General features: G+C 30.8%; 1 protein-coding gene across 1 annotated transcript in view; it reads right to left on the reverse strand.

Annotated features, from left to right (window-relative positions):
* Positions 1 to 15,446, reverse strand: part of spz4 (Spaetzle domain-containing protein 4) — a 64,323-nt gene extending 48,877 nt beyond the window's left edge. The window contains exon 1 of the mRNA XM_075296189.1: positions 14,568 to 15,446. Within this exon, the coding sequence (XP_075152304.1) occupies positions 14,568 to 14,618 (51 nt within the window). The 5' untranslated portion in view covers positions 14,619 to 15,446. The remainder of the gene's footprint in view (positions 1 to 14,567) is intronic.
* Between the last annotated feature and the right edge of the window lie 5,232 nt (positions 15,447 to 20,678).

The following is a 20,678-nucleotide window of genomic DNA, read 5'->3' on the forward strand; positions in this document are numbered from 1 at the left end:
AAAACAAGTAAACAATGTTATGGGAAAAATAACTATTTCATGCTAAATTGTATTCCAAATTTTGAAAATAATAAAATTAGAGAAAATTTTCTGACATTTGTAGATTTTTAACTACCATTTACGAAATACGAACTAAAAATAAAGAAAGAAAAACTTAAGAGGCAGATCATTACCATTTCAACCACGCTGTATTTCATTCTTACTATTTTTGAACAAAACTTCTTCTGCTTTAGTTAGAATTGAACTTATTTGTATGTCCAAAGAAAATTTCAGGGCATTTAACATTGTTCATACTTGGAATAAAGTTTTAAAAATAAACTAAAACAAAGTAAATTCTTTGGAATAAATTTAATTTTAACATCAGTTTAACTATTGAGTTTTTCTGTGTACAAATGAAGTAAGCAAGTTTACTAAATTCGAAATTCCAAAGTCCAAAATAATAGCTGATATTCTTTTAAAAAGGATACATTTTACTTAAATTCTGTTCAAAACTTTCTCGAACTTTGTATGGCGTTAAAGTCATTTTAACTTTTATTTGTATCATGTGGCGATTATATTTTAGCTAAAATTTTCTAAACCTACAATTTCATTTATGGTGGGGTTTTGGGGTTTTGGCTAATTTGTTATAGAATATAAAACATACTAACTAAAATATTCAAAAAGTTAAATAGAACTTTAGTCATGCTTTTTCCATACAAATTCCATGTTTAAACTGTTTATAAATTATTGTGAATATGGAAGAGGAAATAAAATAAAAACAAGTAAGTAAAGCCTAAAGTCGGAGCGGAGCCGACTATATTATACCCTTCACCCTCGTGTATACCAACACTTTTGGTAAAATTTCAAATCCATCAAATTTGTAGAAAGATGTACAAAGGTATACTTTTGCATAAAATGACAAAAGTGCATTTATGATTTATCAGGCGATGCACATGTATTAGAAGTAGGACAATTCGAGGCGTTTTTACAATTTTTGCTACTTAACAGTATCAATTTTAGAAGCATATTGGCTAGATTTCGGCAAGATTGGTGGTCGATTGTCGACTTTGAGATATTATTTGGCCAAACCGAGCGACATTTACACATGTCGGACCCTTATCTAAATCTCAACCGTTCTGTGGATATTAAAGATTTCGCAACCTAAATTTTAGGATGCGAAATTTACAAAATATTAAGGACAAATTTCATTAAAATAATGAAATTTTAATTAAAATAAAGTTTATAATCTTTGCTTCAAATTTGTTTTTCATTAAATTTAGGACACAAATTTTGTAAATTTGCGTTCCTCCGTTAAAGTCGCATGTCTTTGAACTAAGGCTAATTTTACTTAAAGTAAAGAAACACATTTTTGATTTACAGAAATTGTCCTTAAATTAACTGAAATATTGAACTTTAGATTTAAGATAGAAACACTTCAAATATAGGCTAAGACTTATTTTGAGGATTTAGCGTCTTTGGTTTAAAGTTGTTTTGGAATTAAGAAAACGTTTTTTACTTTGAAGTATCCGTTATAATTTAGATTTTTAAAGTGACATTTGTTTGTAGGTGAGTACCTTTATTAATAAACCGTGTGCAAAATTTAACGTAAATTGGCATCCGCTTTTAATCGGTCGAAAGATATATATGGGGGCTGTATCTAAATCTCAACCGATTTCGACCAAATGTGGCATACTCAAGGACACCATCAGTTGCACTTTTTATGCAAAAATTGAAGCAATCGTAAATTGGGCAAAAGCTGTGTATTTGAGCTATATCTAAATCTGAACCGATTGCGACCAAATTTGGTACGTATAGTAAGAATTTTAATTCTACTATCACGTAAATCGGAGCAAAACTTTGGCCTTTGTGGTCGAAAAGATGGGTCTATGACTGTTCCTTCTGGGCGTTATATATAAATGCACAAACTTATTATACCCTGTACCACAGTACTGGTGAAGGGTATAAATAATTAATATATATTTAATAATAATTAATTTTTAATAAAAAAGTTTTTGTAGAATAATCGACTTATAAAGAGTGCACACAATGAGGTATCTTTCCGTGCTTTTCTAAGTAGTCTAACGCGAACACATTTCTAAATCGCTAAAATTATCTTTTAGGCTATAGTGGTAGCCCGTTATTTCGGGCTCAATTAGACTATTCGCTCCATTGCAATTTCTATTAAAGACATAAAGTCCATATTCCCCATCAGCATCCGAACTACGTTTCAGTTCAATTCTAGTCGATCGTAGTATCGAATCTTGCCAGATTTACGCTTTATCAAAGATTGAATGCCAAAAAAGACTTACTTTGATGATAGTATAAAAATAAAGTTGTTTGTTACATTTATCCATTTAGAGACACATCTGTTGTGGCTTTAGTTCGATAACCAGTTATAGTCGTCTTCTTTGTTGTGACACATGTAGACGATGTAGTGAAGATGAGTCTGATGTCTACCATTTCTCTACTCGCATTTCGGCTTCTGTTGTATTATCCGTCTGCATCAGAATTCTACTTAAACACCTGATTGCATTAGAAATTTCATTTAAACACCTTAGCGTTACTAAATTTGGTGTGAAATTAAACATTAAATGGCTTAGAAAAATGTTAGCTGAGTATGGAGAAAAATCGTTGTTTTCCAGCGTAAGGCGTATTGTTTAGGCGGAAATGTTTACGAATGTTTGTGTCAACTTACAACATGTTGCTTTATCCAATAAAAAAAAATATTATTATATTTTTCTTTGAATGGCTAAATAAAAAATAAATCAATTGATCATTAATAAGTTCACATAAATGGTTTTGGAAAATATAGACTACTGGTTTGCTATTTTTATACACACTTCACCACAGAATGGAAGGTGTAATATGTTTGTCATTTGAACTTCGACCTTTGATCAGTATGAAATACTATGAATAACTACAACACTCAAAACGAAGTTTACTTCGATCCAAATTTGACCTACCCGTAAGAATTTCGATATTGATTCCCAGCCAATGATACAGCTTCTATAGCTCTAAATTAGTTATTTATCTCTGATTCTAGACTCGATCAAATTAAAATTAGAATACAGAAAGTTCATTCTCTTTTTGTGTTATTATAACGAAGCTTTTAAAAATCGAATTATAAAAGATTCTTCAAAATGAAATATGTTTGCTAATGTCAATAAGAAAAAAACATTTAAACCAAAGATTCAAAATCCTCAAATTATATATTTAATCTTATTTTCCCTCCCCTATAGATTGCCTGCCAAGTTTTATTATAGACTGTCATCCACAATCGATTTACTTGTGTTGTTGTAACAGTTGCTGATGGTAAGGTCAACTTTTTTTTGCATTGCCATCTAAAGTGTGAGTTAGTCCATAAGGAGTCTACACGCACAGAAAAAACATGTTTGGACATGGTTGCCGCATCCATTTAATGCTTATTTAGAGTATGTAATTGTCGCGAAAACCATGTATTTTGTCTTTGTAAAAATAATTTTCGAGCGGAGAAAAATATATGTTGGCAATAAGCATTTAAATGGTTCTCAAATGCCGCAAACATGTTCTATTATTTAAATGATAGAATTTGAGACCATTATATGGTCAGGAAAATCATGTACCTGACCATTCAGTTTTTTTTACTTTTTTGCAGAGAAAAAAAGTATTTTTTATAGTTTACGTATAGACATGTCTACAACCATTACATGGCCATAAAGACCATGTACATTGTTTACGTGACCATTTAATTTTTTAATTTTTTTGCAGCGACAAGAATTTTATAAAAACATTGAGCAGGTACATACAATTTTCATTTTGCGCGTCAGTCGTGTGTTGATTGTTTCTTGGAATGGACGGAGAATACGGAATTATTGTGTTTTGTGTTAATTTATTTATTCAGAAATGGCACGTGGTTTTATGTGAATACAAAAAGGAAAGTGTAGTTGAAAAAAATTTACCTGGTTTTTGTTCTGCATTTTGATATATGGTATAATTTATTTTTATTTGCAGTTACATGATGTCTGCGTTTGTACATTTGATGGAAAGTAAATATGGAATGATTACTTATTGTTGAAATTGAACCAAACTAGAGTGTGTAAAAATATGTGATGTTTGCTTGCACGACATTATAAATACAAATAAACAATGAATTAGTTTATAAATAAATAAAAAGAAATAAATAAAGTTGATTTTGTGTTTTCTTTTCTCAAGTGGCGTCCTTTTTTCGACGACGAAAAAAGTTTTTTTCATAAAAATCAAAACATTTTAGGTTGTGACCATGTTCTTTTAACTAGAAGAAAAACATTTTTGACGAATAACATATCATTTTAGATCGTGACCATTGTCTTTTAATGGAAACAAAATTCTTTTTTATCAATATAATAACATTTTAGATGAGGACAATTGTATTTTTCTTAGAACCATGTTCACTGAGCCAACATGGTTGCAGGTTAAAATGTTACATGGTCGCCGCAAAAATAGCTGCTATCATATTATTTTGCTCTTCGAATATGATTGTGACAATCATGTTTCTTCGCTGCGTGTATGTTATTTAGATATGAGGGTTGCCTTTTAGATTAGAGAACAAAAACAAATATTAATAATAACAAGTATATACGGCCGTAAGTTCGGCCAGGCCGAATCTTATGTACCCTCCACCATGGATTGCATAGAAACTTGTACTAAAGACTGTCATCCACAATCGAATTACTTGGGTTGTGGTATCTTAAAACTTCTTAATATCGTTTTCTAAATTGTGAGTTAGTCCATACGTGGTAGAGAGCCAGAATTGAAATATGGGGGTCGCTTATATGGGGGCTGTATACAATTATGAGCTTGATATGGACCAATTTTTGTGTGATTGGGGATCGATTTTTCTGAGGGCTATATATAACTATAGACCGATATGGACCTAGTTAAGCATGGCACAATGTACCATACTTCAACTGACTCGGATAAAATTTGCTCCTCCAAGAGGCTACAAAACCAAATCTCGGGATCGGTTTATATGGGGGCTATATATGCACTGAAAAAACAGTGAACCCACCAGGAAGAAAACTTTCGGTTAATTTTAGAAAATTTTGAATATTTGTAGGAAATTTTAACTAAACAGTATTACAAACGTTGGCATCACGCCGATGTCATAAAAATAAGTAAATATTTTTCGACAAATACAAGAAAATTTATTAGACATAACTAAGTTTTTTCACTTGTTAAAGAAAATTTTGTAGTTTGAAGAAAAAACTTGGAGTTCAAAATTGCAAGAATGTCTTTAGTGACATACGAAGTTCACGATGGACGCATTTTTGGTAAAATTTACAAATTTAAAGAAATTCTGAACTATTTTGTGGAAGACACGAATTTAGTTAATCTTTATGCTTCATTTGAGTATATTTTTTTCCTCGGGTTTAGTTAATTTAACTAACGTACACAAAAAAGTATTAGAGTAAAGAAAACTTTCTCCAAACATAATATTTCTATGAACTAAAATAAAGTTAAATTGGCTTTAGTGAAATAGAGAGTTCCCTTTTTTTTGAGTGTAGTGCACATTTCATAACATTGTGTTGGTCATATCCTTTAAGAAATTTTGAGCACGTCTGAGCGGTGGACGCAAACAAAGATTTGTACCCTACTTTAATTCTTTTAATCTAGATTATCGTCTTTTGCTCGGAATCATAGTGAATTTTTTTGGATCATAGTGAACTTTTTGTAAGTATACTCGTATACACCAGGTCAAAAAAATGTGTCCGATTTCACACATTAGTATACATTGTAAAAACAAAAGACTTAAGACACAAACTCAGGTATATTGTCTTATACTACTATTAGACCGAGAGCGTAAAGTGGCACAATTGACTATGACATTACAGACTTCAGACTGCATTTTTGGGAAGTTATGTACAAATGAATAAGGTTATAACACTCTGCACCTTAATAAATAATAAAGGTGTTCACTTCACTTGCGCATGAGTATGCATGATAAACACAAAAGACTTAAGATCCAAACTCTCTTAACATTTATTGCGTGAAAATTATGAACCTCAATAATTTCACAACATACATTGATAACGATCAGCTGTTTCTCTTATTATACCATCATTGGGGAGCGACAGGTTAATACATTCAAATATTTAACTTCATTGTTTGTTTTATATATTTATGTATGTATATGTATTGCATATGTTATAACCTTTGATGTAGTATTTTTTTGCTTATATTCCTCTTTAGAAGGTAACGCAAGAAAGTGAAATTTATTTTTGGTTTTGATTTTAGTTTATTAAACATATACATATAGCAAATATGGTAATTTATTTTGTGGTATAAACATTCAACACACATGGCCGCAGTTGTTTGTGTGTATATCATAAGTGTTAGTTTGTAAATGACTTTGTAGGAATTATTGATTTTTGTTTGTTTTTCATTTTGGTGCATAACCAACAATCGTCTACTTTTTTTCTTATTTGAATTTATGATAATTACATTTGGTCCGATGTCGTTTGTGGCCAAGTAATGGTGGAGCTATTTCGCCATCATAGCCATTGTCGTCATTTTTGACAGTAGCTGGGCACAGCGTATTCATCATTGTGTCTACAGTCATATTCTACCATAACATTTCGCCGGTATTAATATGCATGACATGCATTTTTGTGCAGACTTGAATGCCCGTAGAGATTTCAAGCGGTTTCGTGTGTGTGTGTGTTTTTGTAACTTCGATTGACTAATTCAGTTCAATATTTGTTTGGTTTTGCTTTTGGATGGAAAGTAGCATAGAAATGGCAAACTTGTAACTGAAAAAAAATCAATAAATGAAAATCGAAAGGTGATCGATTAGTTTGCAAGTCATTTTTTATTTTGTTTTATGGCAATATATATTTTTTTTAATTTCCATAGTTGGATTAACTTTCAGTTTTATTGAAAGATATGCTGTTGTGGTTGGCAAACACCTGCCAAAAAGAAAACCGTTTTAAACAAAATCAAAAACTAAGAGAATTAAGATATTAAAATATGTGTAGGGGCTGCATGTTAATTTTGTTATGGCTGGAGGTTTGCTCTTGTAAAAAGTACTAAAGGAAACATGAATTTCCAAAAATTGTAAAATAAATGAAGGTAATATGTCCATTTATTAAAATATCGCGTCTAAATCTGAACCGAAGTGGGTAATAATTTGCCCTTTGAGCGGATTGTAAATAAATTGATAATTCCAATATGTAAGACGTTCGGGTGATAAATTAGATAATAGCGTCATATTGTTTTAAATCCTGCGTTTTATACTTAAAGATATTATATAAAAATTTTTATTTGAAGACGTTTGCTCTTATTATGAAAATTACTCTATACAAAATGTCATGAAGTTCGGATGCAAATTTTTTGTGAATAACAAATATATGGAATGACGGACAGACGAACTCTATTGAATCATATTTAGTGTCATTATTTCTAGTACAAAATTTTACGCCGAGATTACACCGCGATGTAGGTTATAAATCCTCCACAATGAATTTTTGAAATACAGCTTCCTTTCAGGAACTCTTAGGTAGTTTCGATATGGGATTGCTTATCTCAAAGGGAACCACAATATCTATCTATTCACCATCCTAAAAATGATAAAAAAATTGAAAATCTGTATCGTACGAACATCGAAACATTCGAGTCCGGTGGAATTGAATTTAGCACGTCATGCTAAACTTTAAAGCCAATTCAATAAAAAGTCACGAATCTTATAGGAAATTCCTAAGCATTTAGTTCCGATTGTACACATTTTTGTGTGATCCTCTGCGTTAAGGAAAAATGTTTCTTCAGATTTTATTGGCATACCAGAAGTATTACATCAGGGGTATTTTGGAACCTATTCGTTATAATTCAGATTGCATACGGAAATGCATACTCTTAACGCATACTCGAGCGGACATGGGAAGGACTTTACAAATGTCTCTAAATAATAATTTATTTCTTTAAGTGGATATTAATGACAATTAAGAGATTAAGTTAAAAAAGGATGCGATTTGTCCTCATATTATTAATATTTCGCAAGGGCTTCATATTGGTCGAATTGCTTTGATTAACAAATTAATTGATTTTTCGACACTTTCAATTAATATTTTATTTTGTTCAATTAGAGATTTAATTTATTTTGATCGTAATATTCATTTAATTGTTTTAATTGAGGCAATCAATTATGAATTGTATTATATTGGTTTATTCATAATTATTTGAATAAACGTCCTTGTTACTTTAAAGGAGTTTTTACTTTTTTATGAATCTTCCGATTATAACTATAGTTGTATATAGAAACTAATTATTCCCGAATTAATTTAAATATATATATATATATATATATATATATATATATATATATATATATATATATATATATATATATATATATATATATATATATATATATATATATATATATATTTTTTTTTTTTAAATTGCAATATTAATTGGGATAATTTAATTAAAACGTTAATTGGGGTAATTTAATTGGAAATAAAATTAATTGTATAAATTAGGCTTTTAATTGATTACGCTTTCAACTTCAATCAATGTTTTAATTGGAAATATTTTGGTGATCGGTGTGGCTACATTAGTGTATTTTTGACTATACTGTGCAAATATATCTCCCGACATGAATTTGTTGGAATTATTCAAAAGTTTCCATAGAGACATATGAAGTTCAAGATGCACTGAAAAAAATATTGTCGTAAGGTCAAAGATTTCATGTCTTTAAAATACGAATGCAAATTTTTCTTAGCATCGAAGACGCATTTCTCTAATATAAAGTTTTTTTCCTTGTTCAAAAGTCGATAAACTTTTCAATGAAGTCGTATTGTTCTTATAATTAAGTGATTTCACTTAAAAATGGGTATCATAACATGAAAGAAAAAATGTTTGGGCTAAGGTCAACTTGACTTTAATAATTCAGAAAAATTCTTTAAATTTAATGAAATTGTCTTTAAATTTGTTGCCTTTTTGCATCTTGACTACAAAGCAAAAAATCGTTCAAATGTAGGACATGTTTTTCAACACTTTATTTTAAAGACGTTTTTTACTTGAAACATAGCTTAGTTACTACTGGAAGTCGAGTCTTAATTTGGAAAATAAAGTTGTCGTTAACTCGTTTTTAAAGGACTTTGATAGCATATGAAGAAAAATAGACGAAAAAGCGAAAAATTAAAATTTGCTACCTAGAAGCAAGTACACAAAACCCAAATTTAAAAGAGAATTATATCTTAAAAGTATCCTTACTTCTCCGCTTCTTTGGCTCGTAATCAATACCAACTTTTTTAAAGTAAAGACAAAATCGTTGGAACCGGGCATGCTTTTTTTCAGTGTGGACACATTTTTCGTCTAAAAAAAAATATGAAGTTTTTAACCACTTTGTGAAAAAATCGAATTTAGTAAAATCGTATGCTTCATTTATTTCCATTTATTTAAGCAATTCAAAGCCTTAAAAGGTCGATTTATCGAATTACAAATTATACACAAATTACATTTTGTGTATAATGTTCGGTATTCGAGTTGAATACCACTTTATTTTCGCGATTAATTTTCCTTAAATTTGTAAAATTATAAATGAAAACAAAAATAATCCTGTAAAGTCTCGCCGAAATCTACACTGAAAAAACAGTGAACTCACCAGAAAGATAAATTTTTGGATAATTTTAGAAAATTTAGATTATTTTTAGAAAATGTTAAATAAACAGTATTACAAACGCTGACATCATGCCGATATCACAAAAATAAGTAAATATTTTTCGACAGATTCAAGAAAATTTATTAGACGTAATTAACTAAAGAAAATTGTGTAGCTTGAAGGAAAAAATTGTAGTTCAAAATTGCTAGAATGTCTTTAATGGCAAACGAAGTTCAAGATGGGGGCTTTTGTAGTAAAATTTACAAATTTAAAGAAACAATGAACTATTTTGTGAGAAGTACGAATTTAGTAAATCTTTATGCTTTATTTGTATATAATTTGTTCCCCGATTATTAGTTCATTTAACTAACTTACGCAAAAAATATTAGAGTGAAAGAAACATTCTCAAACGTAATAATTCCATGAACTAACATAAAGTTAAATTGGCTTTAATGAAATAGAGTGTTCACTTTTTTTGAGTGTAGAGGAACAAGAAACTTCGCATCAATTGTGTCAATTTACCTGCTTTATATTGAATTGTTTTAATAAAGTGTGGTAACAGCAACAGAAATGAGAGGACAACACCAATGACATAGGTTTTAATTGTATTTATTTATTTTATTCCCGTCGATGATTTCCGAAGGAGATCGAAATATCGAAGTATAAAAATAAAACAGAAAATAAAACTCTGACCTCGAGCTTGAATTTACTAAAAGAAAACAGAAGGTAATAAACAAAAAGATCAAAAAAACAAAAACAACAAACGTACACAAAATAATTATTTTTTACGAATATAAATAAGATAATTTTAGCATCAGATGAGAAGTGTATACAGTTTCCCTTCCTGAATGTTTTGCTGTTTTTTGAGTGTACATAGAGTTCTCTTTTGTACTTCTGGACCAGCAAGTTGCAAGATACAAAGTCAGATGAACTCTTCGAATAAATGATTGGTTTTTTGTTAACATAAGTCGAAATTGCCTTTTTGAAATCTTCAAATAATCGACTACCGGGTTTATAATGAAGAACCACAAACTACGTTTTTTCACTAAAATTTAAATAAAATGTAAATGTTTTTATTGAAACTTTTATAAATGTTCTACTCATCATTATTATATATTATAAAGAAAACAATATTACGAGCCAAATAGATAAGTTTTTCACTAACTGCAGTTTGATTTTTTATATTTCTAAAAATTGGTAGTTCCCATAACTAAACCAACAAAAAATCTTCTTCTTTGTAACAATATTCTTTTTGGATCCGGAAGTGGTGCGAAATTGGAGCAGAAGCAATTAATTTAACATACACTAAAAAAAGCATACCCGGTTCCAAAGATTTTGTCTTTACTTTAAAATTTTTGTATTGATTCCGAGCCAAAGAAGCGGAGAATACAAGTAAGGATACTTTTAAGACACAATTCTCTTTTAAATTTGGGTTTTGTGTACTTGCTTCTAGGAAGCAAATTTTAATTTTTCGTTTTTTTTTCAGTTTTTTTCTTAATATTCTATCAAAGTCCTTTAAAGCGAGTTAAAGACAAGTTAATTTTTCCAAATTCAAATTCGACTCCCAGTAGAAATTATGCAATGTTTCAAGTAAATACGTCTTTAAAATGAAGTGTTGAAAAACATGTCCTATATTTGAACGATTGTTTGCTTTGAAGTCAAGATACAAAAAGACGACAAATTTAAAGACAATTTCATTACATTTAAAGAATTTTTCTGAATTATTAAAGTCAGGTTGACCTTAGCCCAATTTTTTTTCTTTCATGTTATGATGCCCATTTGTAAGTGAAATCACTTAATTATAAGGACAATACGACTTCATTGAAAAGTTTATCGACTTTTGGACAAGGAAAGAAAACTTTATATTAGAGAAATGCGTCTTCTATTCTAAGCAAAATTTGCATTTGTAATTTAAAGACATGAAATCTTTGACCTCACGACAACATTTTTTTTCAGTGTAGGCTTGTCCAATATTTCAACATGCGTTGCACTAAATTAATTTAACATCACTTCTTAAGGCATAATTCACATTCAGTATTTTGGATGTGAATTAAAAATTTTGTGAGACTTTGTGAAATAAATAATTTTTATAATATGTTGTTATTTTTAACGCAACGTTAATTTTAGAAAATTTAGATTATTTTTAGAAAATGTTAAATAAACAGTATTACAAACGCTGACATCATGCCGATATCACAAAAATAAGTAAATATTTTTCGACAGATTCAAGAAAATTTATTAGACGTAATTAACTAAAGAAAATTGTGTAGCTTGAAGGAAAAAATTGTAGTTCAAAATTGCTAGAATGTCTTTAATGGCAAACGAAGTTCAAGATGGGGGCTTTTGTAGTAAAATTTACAAATTTAAAGAAACAATGAACTATTTTGTGAGAAGTACGAATTTAGTAAATCTTTATGCTTTATTTGTATATAATTTGTTCCCCGATTATTAGTTCATTTAACTAACTTACGCAAAAAATATTAGAGTGAAAGAAACATTCTCAAACGTAATAATTCCATGAACTAACATAAAGTTAAATTGGCTTTAATGAAATAGAGTGTTCACTTTTTTTGAGTGTAGAGGAACAAGAAACTTCGCATCAATTGTGTCAATTTACCTGCTTTATATTGAATTGTTTTAATAAAGTAACTGCGAAAATTTCAACGAAAAGCGAACATGGAAATGACCTTTAGTTAGCATTTCACTAATTTGTACCGTCATTGAAATCTATACCAATGTTTAGTTTATGGCATTTTTGGAACACAGAAAAACATTCTTAAACAAATAAAATAAAATAAGACAAAATAATTATTTTTTACGAATATAAATAAGATAATTTTAGCATCAGATGAGAAGTGTATACAGTTTCCCTTCCTGAATGTTTTGCTGTTTTTTGAGTGTACATAGAGTTCTCTTTTGTACTTCTGGACCAGCAAGTTGCAAGATACAAAGTCAGATGAACTCTTCGAATAAATGATTGGTTTTTTGTTAACATAAGTCGAAATTGCCTTTTCAAATAATCGACTACCGGGTTTGTAATGAAGAACCACAAACTACGTTTTTTCACTAAAATTTAAATAAAATGTAAATGTTTTTATGGAAACTTTTATAAATGTTCTACTCATCATTATTATATATTATAAAGAAAACAATATTACGAGCCAAATAGATAAGTTTTTCACTAACTACAGTTTGATTTTTTATATTTCTAAAAATTGGTAGTTCCCATAACTAAACCAACAAAAAATCTTCGCCAAAAAAGTTGTAAAAATGTTCTTTTTGGATCCGGAAGTGGTGCGAAATTGGAGCAGAAGCTATTAATTTAACATACACTAAAAAAAGCATACCCGGTTCCAAAGATTTTGTCTTTACTTTAAAAATTTTTGTATTGATTCCGAGCCAAAGAAGCGGAGAATACAAGTAAGGATACTTTTAAGACACAATTCTCGTTTAAATTTGGGTTTTGTGTACTTGCTTCTAGGAAGCAAATTTTAATTTTTCGTTTTTTCAGTTTTTTTTCTTAATATTCTATCAAAGTCCTTTAAAACGAGTTAAAGACAAGTTAATTTTTCCAAATTCAAATTCGACTCCCAGTAGAAATTATGCAATGTTTCAAGTAAATACGTCTTTAAAATGAAGTGTTGAAAAACATGTCCTATATTTGAACGATTGTTTGCTTTGAAGTCAAGATACAAAAAGACGACAAATTTAAAGACAATTTCATTACATTTAAAGAATTTTTCTGAATTATTAAAGTCAGGTTGACCTGAGCCCAATTTTTTTTCTTTCATGTTATGATGCCCATTTGTAAGTGAAATCACTTAATTATAAGGACAATACGACTTCATTGAAAAGTTTATCGACTTTTGGACAAGGAAAGAAAACTTTATATTAGAGAAATGCGTCTTCTATTCTAAGCAAAATTTGCATTTGTAGTTTAAAGACATGAAATCTTTGACCTCACGACAACATTTTTTTCAGTGTAGGCTTGTCCAATATTTCAACATGCGTTGCACTAAATTTACATCACTTCTTAAGGCATAATTCACATTCAGTATTTTGGATGTGAATTAAAAATTTTGTGAGACTTTGTGAAATAAATAATTTTTATAATATGTTGTTATTTTTAACGCAACGTTGGACAAAATTTTTAAAAATTCGAAAATTTTCTAGAATGGCTTTAGCATTAGTTTAAATAATTTGTACAATTTTATTAATTCTTACTCGGCTTTTAACACATTTAAAAAAATGTTAAAATTACTCATTAAAAATATGAAAAAGTTAGAAAAATTTTTTTACTGGGCACTCAAAGAATGGCATGAGTTAAAATCGACTATTCAATAATATCAAAGCTCGCAACTCGACTGATCAGTTGAGAAATACGAAAAGACTATTTTTCCAACAATTAGAAAAAGTGAAAAATTACTTTTCCACTTTTTGAATAAGTCTACAGTCAACTTTCTTATTACAATCTCTAGAGATTTTTTAATGTGCTTTAATTAATTTGGACCTCATATAGATCTTTATAAAATTAAAGATTTGAGATCAAAAAGATTAAGAGCCATTTGTTCTTTTCCTATATATGTTTGAATAATGTTCCCTGCTGACGTTTCCCATTTTCCATGCGGTTAAAGATTTTAAGAAATATCACAATAAAGATTTAGATCGTAAATTATGCATATAATAACTAAAAGAAAAACTCAATAATTTCTATAATATCGACGTAAAATTCTAACATATTACATAAATCGAAGGTATGCAAATCACCTTCGATTTATCTATTTAAGAAAAACAAAAGAAATCCTCAAACGTTTGATGCAAGCAATAAAAATAATGATGGTACAAAACAAAAGACTTAAGACACAAACTAGATAGAGTGATGACGATGACGGTAACGATGTTGAAGATGATGATAGAAATGCCTATTTATTGCTGCACAGGCTTTATGAATGAAGTCAAGAAATGTACTTACAACTAATATCTTGGAGATTTTGAAACGTTTATCCATATTTATGTATTCCATAATGTTCACAGTTTGGGAATTTTGTAGCTGCTATTATTGTCAAAGGTCAATAGGAGCAGATCACTGGAATTGAAAAAATGTTTTAGCCGAGAACAAAAGGCAGCGCCACACAAAGGTGTTGAAACTCATTAATTGTTTTCATGCCCCGAGTTTGTGTGTGTAAGACTAAATTTTCTTCTTTTGTATAGATAATTAATGAAACTGAAGGTGATTTTGATATATCTTTGTGAAAGGCCCTAGCTTTGGGCTATGGTAGACTTGCGATAAGTAGTTATGTTGTTTTGATTATCGTGTAAGGTGTGATAACTTAATTTGGCTGCCGTTGGCTAGCGGTGAAGATTATTTTTTTATTAGAATTTTTTGGTTTGCTTTTTTTGTTTTCAAGCTCTTTGCCTTTTTTAGATCACTCCGGACAGATGTGAATATTGCTTTTGTCACTTTTCTTTCTCTCAAATCACTCAACACTTTTTCCCCCATTCACGATGTTGATTAATTTTCACAGCACGTATAGATTCGACGTGAAAACAGCACCAATCTTTTTTCCTACTTTTGTCACTACAAAGTGAAAAACTTTCACAAAACACTCTCGTGTACAAGAAACAAGCAAATGCAAAAGATTTATTTTTTGTTATATATTTTATTTTAATATTTTCCAGCAAATTGATTTGTACCATTCATTTGTATTTCCATTGCGTCATTGATTTGATAAAAATGGGAAATGTTATGGTTTATGACTGGGACATAAAAATCAATTTCTTTCTTTCGATTTGTAATTCTTTTTCGGTTATCTTTCTTTTTCAAAATTCGAATTTCAATCCGAAATGTTACGTTCACACGCTTTGCACTCACGATTGCAACTGTTTTGTTTGGTTTTTTGTTGACTGTTTTCTGGTCTTCACAGTCTCAGTTAACCATCAGCCAACCAGCCATAACCCGCCGCACAGACAGAGTCACACATTACCATTGCCGTCATAAACAAACACCCAAACCAACTGAAGACCATAATCAGGGGCAGTATATGGACGGCCTTGTGCCAGGCATGTTGGAAATAGAATATAAAAACTTTTTTTTATGGATGGATGGACTTGAATGAGGAACGTTTAGATAAAGTTCAAGAGGACATACAGACCTGAGGGAATACAGACCCGAGGGAATTTTTTTTTTGCACCAACATGGTAACTGTTTTTCATCGGTGGATTATCCCCCAAAGTAAACGCCGTTCGGACTCGGATATAAAATGTGGTTCATTGTCCATGTGATAAACATAGAATTGGGCAGCACACATTGATAAGAGAGAGGTTCACAGCCTGTCACTACATCTAACCTAACCTATTCAGAGCTATACTGTCCTGAATGGTTGAGACGATTTCAAGTTGAAGTGAAAGGAAAACGGATTTGATAGTTACTGTTTACTTTCGTACACGGACGAAAAAGACTGTTTTTCATATGTTTGGGTGTAAAAATTATATGTCTGGAGCTCAAATTTTTTAACACAATATTATGTGTTAAAAAATTAGCATATAATGTTCATAAACTAACATAACATGTTTGGGAAATATATGTTAATATGTTAGAAGAAACTATGTTTGGGACATAAAATTTTTGTAAATATAATATGCTTAGATGCAAACATATATTAATTTGGAAATAGCCTAGAAACATATGGGTGTTTAGAAAGAGAGACCTAGAGAGTATGCTGCAAGTAAAATAATGGAACTAGCCAATTGGCGCCTTAAAAATATATGTACACAAAGAAACTTTCACTAATTTTTTTTCTACCAGTGTATACCTAAGGTGAAGCATAATATGTTTGAACAATACAAACAATATTGTGTTTGTACTAATTCTGAAAATATGTATGCTTGAAGCAAAATGTGTTTGGAGTATATGTTACAGAAGCGATTTTTTTTGAGGGTGTAGAACTTGAATTTTGAATAACTTCTTTATACGATCTCTTGATAATTCCCTTCTCACGCATTCTTCAAGAAGCCAACCCTTTTGTCCATGATAAAACCAATATTGTGTACAAAATCACGATTTTGATAAATGGAAAAGAAACAACTTGCACATAAAGGCCACAAGGAGACGAAAAGAGGCCTGGGACAGAGTTTCAAACATGCCATTTTCGCCACTGTATTATCCCGTAACTATTGATCCATCTACTACTACTTCTTACTACTTGTACTACAGCAACTACTACTATGGTGGTGGCGAAGACGCCGACGACATCGTCTACTCAGTCACTTAATCAAAGAGTCATTCATCGTTTCTTCACTTCTCCCCGATATATGGCGGAATTGCTGGATGGGTTGGCTGGCTAACTGCTAAGCAGCTGATGAGCTCCGTTTTAGTTGTTTTTGCTAAGCATTTTATTTATAGTCAAACATCCAACCAACGAACCAGCCAGCCAGCCAGTTGTTCCAACCGTTTGTGGCGAGAGCAAGTTATATTGAGCAAAATATGAAAAAGTTTTCTAGTCTTTCCCCCAATCTGAATTATCAACACCACCAGGGCTATCAAAGCAAAGAAAGCCTTACTATGGGGGCCATCATCACCAACATTTCGAGGTGTCTTCATTGCCATTGCGTTTGGATAACATTTTGGTAGTTTACCATCTCACATATGTGTGAATGACTAACGCTTTGGGGCCAATTGTGGAGGAGCTTGGTGCTTGTGGTATTGATGGTGATTTCGATGATCACTAGTTTGACGGAGAACACTCTTCTCGAAGTGTTTTTTTATTTCGAATGAAACATTATTGAAAATGTAAACATAAACGAAGAGAAGTAATTCCTTCGAGAAGTGCTCAAATTTATGAATTTTTATACCCTCCACCAAGGATGGGGGTATATTAACTTTGTCATTCCGTTTGTAACACATCGAAATATTGCTCTAAGACCCCATAAAGTATATATATTCTGGGTCGTGGTGAAATTCTGAGTCGATCTGAGCATGTTCGTTCATTGAAATAACGCTAACTACCGAACGAAACAAGCTATCGACTTGCAACTTGGCACAAGTAGTTGTTATTGATGTAGGTCGGATGGTATTGCAAATGGGCTATATCGGTCCACTTTTACGTATAGCCCACATATAAACGGACAGTGTTACTGTTGGAAATTTTAAAAAAGTCGGAAAAAAAGTCGCATACTCAAAAAAAGGTCGCACAAAAAATCTTCTATAAATCAACACAAAAACAATAAAGGAACACTCCCTTTAACATAAAGAGATATTTCAGAAACTTATTGTATCATAAAATCCAGTAAAACGTAAACTTGCAATAAATAAAAAATGGATTTTTTTCCTTCCTAAAGTAAAAGACTGCAGTAAAAATTTGTTATAATTATCAAAAATTAGTGGGTACTCGAACGGAGCTAGTGGTTGAAATTATATGCAACAAAACAACGACTTAACAAACCAGAACACCGTGTAGGGTAGGTATCGTAGTTTAGGTGTCCATTATGATACTATAACATACGTGATTTACTTCTCTCTTAGTTATGAGTGCTTCTATGTTTGGCTCAATGTCAACTTGTCATTGAAAAGTGAACTCTTTTTTATAGCCGAGTTCTGGCGTCTCACATTGTGGTGGAGAAGCTTTGAAATATTCAGCATCCACCGTAGAAACACATTTTGCTCTTTGGTCGAAACTGGGTTTGAGTCCAAGACCCTTTGTATACAAGGAGGACCATTGCGGTGGCTTCGCGTAAGGCGCACGGCGATGAATTCCCACTTATAAAAATTGCTTAAAATTTAAGCACTTCCCATTTGTGCGTGCGACTAAAGTCGTATATTTTACATATTTTAAAAACGTCGCACAAAAAGTCGCATGACGTCAAAAAGGTTGCAAAATGCGACTAAAGTCGCACAACGGTAACACTGCCCAGCAAAAAAAAATGGAAGTTCTTCCAGAGGAACAACTTTAAAAGCACTTCCAGAAGATGTACTCCCAATGATGTTCTTTATTTTAACTACACAGGAAGTTCTTTTAATTAAATTTTTTATAACTTGCTTTTTTCATATTTTTAATGGGTAATGTTAACTTTTTTTGTTTCAAATAGGTTAAAAACAGAGTAAGAATTCATAAAATGGTACAAATTATTTAAATTTTTTCGAAAAAAATGCTAATTCCAATCTGAAAAAATTGTGAATTTTTGAAAATATTTGAGGTCAAACGTTTCTGACAAGCTTTAGAATCCATTAAAAATTATAAAGATTATTTATTTGACAAAATATCATAACATTGAATTCGGATCACACCTAAAAAAGTGATGCAAATTCAGTGCAACGGCTGTTGAAATGGAGGACTTCCGTCCTATGACAAGCCCATGTTAAATTCATCGCTTCTGCGTCAATTTTGCACCACTTCCGGATCCAAAGAGAACATTTTCATTACTTTTTTGGCGACGCTTTTTTTGCTGGGTGTAAACGGACCCCAAAATTTGGCTTGCGGAGCCTCTAAGAGAAGCAAATTTGATCCGACGCAACTGAAATTTGGTACATGGTGTTAGTATATGGTCTCTAACAACCATGCAAAAATTGGTCGAAATCGGTCCATAATTATATATAACCCCCATATAAACCGATCCCCAGATTTGGCTGCGGAGCCTCTAAGAGAAGCAAATTTCATAGTCCCCATATAAACCGATCACCAGATGTGATCTCTTGGAAGACCAAAATTCATCTGATTCTGTGGCAGTTTTACGTATAAGTTTCTACGCAATCCATGGTGGAGGGTACATAAGATTCGGCCTGGCCGAACTTACGGCCGTATATATTTGTTCTAAATTGTAACTAAATTATGAAATATGGATCCTCTGGAGGAACAATCTAGAACCAAGGAGTTTGTCATTACTCTAATGATTCTGGGATGTACTAAACGGCATACCATTTGATGTGCGCCAATTGACGTCACGTGACCTATCGTGAGATTGAAACAACTATGACTTCGTTGAATTCACTAAAAATGGTCCTAGACGGAGCTTCATTGCCAAAAACTTAATTAAGTTAATCGTGTCCCTTCTTTAAGTTAAAATGAATTAATTTTAAAGAAAGTTGAACTTCGTATAGCGCCAAATATATTTTTGTTGTTTTGGCCGATGCGATTCGTACAACAATACTACAGAATAAAAAAAATAACTGAATTGAATTCACATATGGAATGATTTACATGAACATTTTTCATTCATGTGGACAAGTATTACATATTTCTGATTATCCGTTTACTTATTGAAGTAAATATGCCACTATTTATTTAGTGGCATATTTACTTCAATAGTAACATGTCTTATTAATATATTTTTTATTCAACAAATGGACAAATCCTTGATATTTGTGGTAAACATTTTGCTTCAAAATTACAACTACGTTTTTAAATACAGTTCTATTTATTTGTTTAATTTATTTAATAAACATTATTTATTATTTATTTAATCAACAGCATCGATTGGTCTTGAAATACTATTTATTACGCTAAAAAAAGTGAATCCTCTATTTCACTGAAGCCAATTTAATTTTATTTTAGTTCATGGAATTATTATATTTGGAGAAAGTTTCCTTTACTCTAATAATTTTTTGTGTACGTTAGTTAAATTAACTAAAACCGAGGAAAAAAATATACTCAAATGAAGCATAAAGATTAACTAAATTTGTGTCTTCAACAACATAGTTCAGAATTTCTTTTAATTTGTAAATTTTACCAAAAATGCGTCCATCATGAACTTCGTATGTCACTAAAGACTTTCTTGCAATTTTGAACTCCAAGTTTTTCCTTCAAACTACAAAATTTTCTTTAACAAGTGAAAAAACTTAATTATATCTAATAAATTTTCTTGAATTTGTCGAAAAATATTTCCTTATTTTTATGACATCGGAGTAATGCCAACGTTTGTACAGTTTAGTTAAAATTTTCTACAAATATTCAAAATTTTCTAAAATTAACCGAAAGTTTTCTTCCTGGTGGGTTCACTCTTTTTTCAGTGCACTTAGAGAAGCTTTGAAACCCTCAGATATGTCACCAGCATTACTGAGGTGGGATAATCCACCGCTGAAAAGCTTTTT

The sequence above is a fragment of the Haematobia irritans genome, chromosome 2, assembly GCF_050003625.1.
Source record: "Haematobia irritans isolate KBUSLIRL chromosome 2, ASM5000362v1, whole genome shotgun sequence".
In the NCBI taxonomy this organism is placed as follows: Eukaryota; Metazoa; Arthropoda; class Insecta; order Diptera; family Muscidae; genus Haematobia; species Haematobia irritans.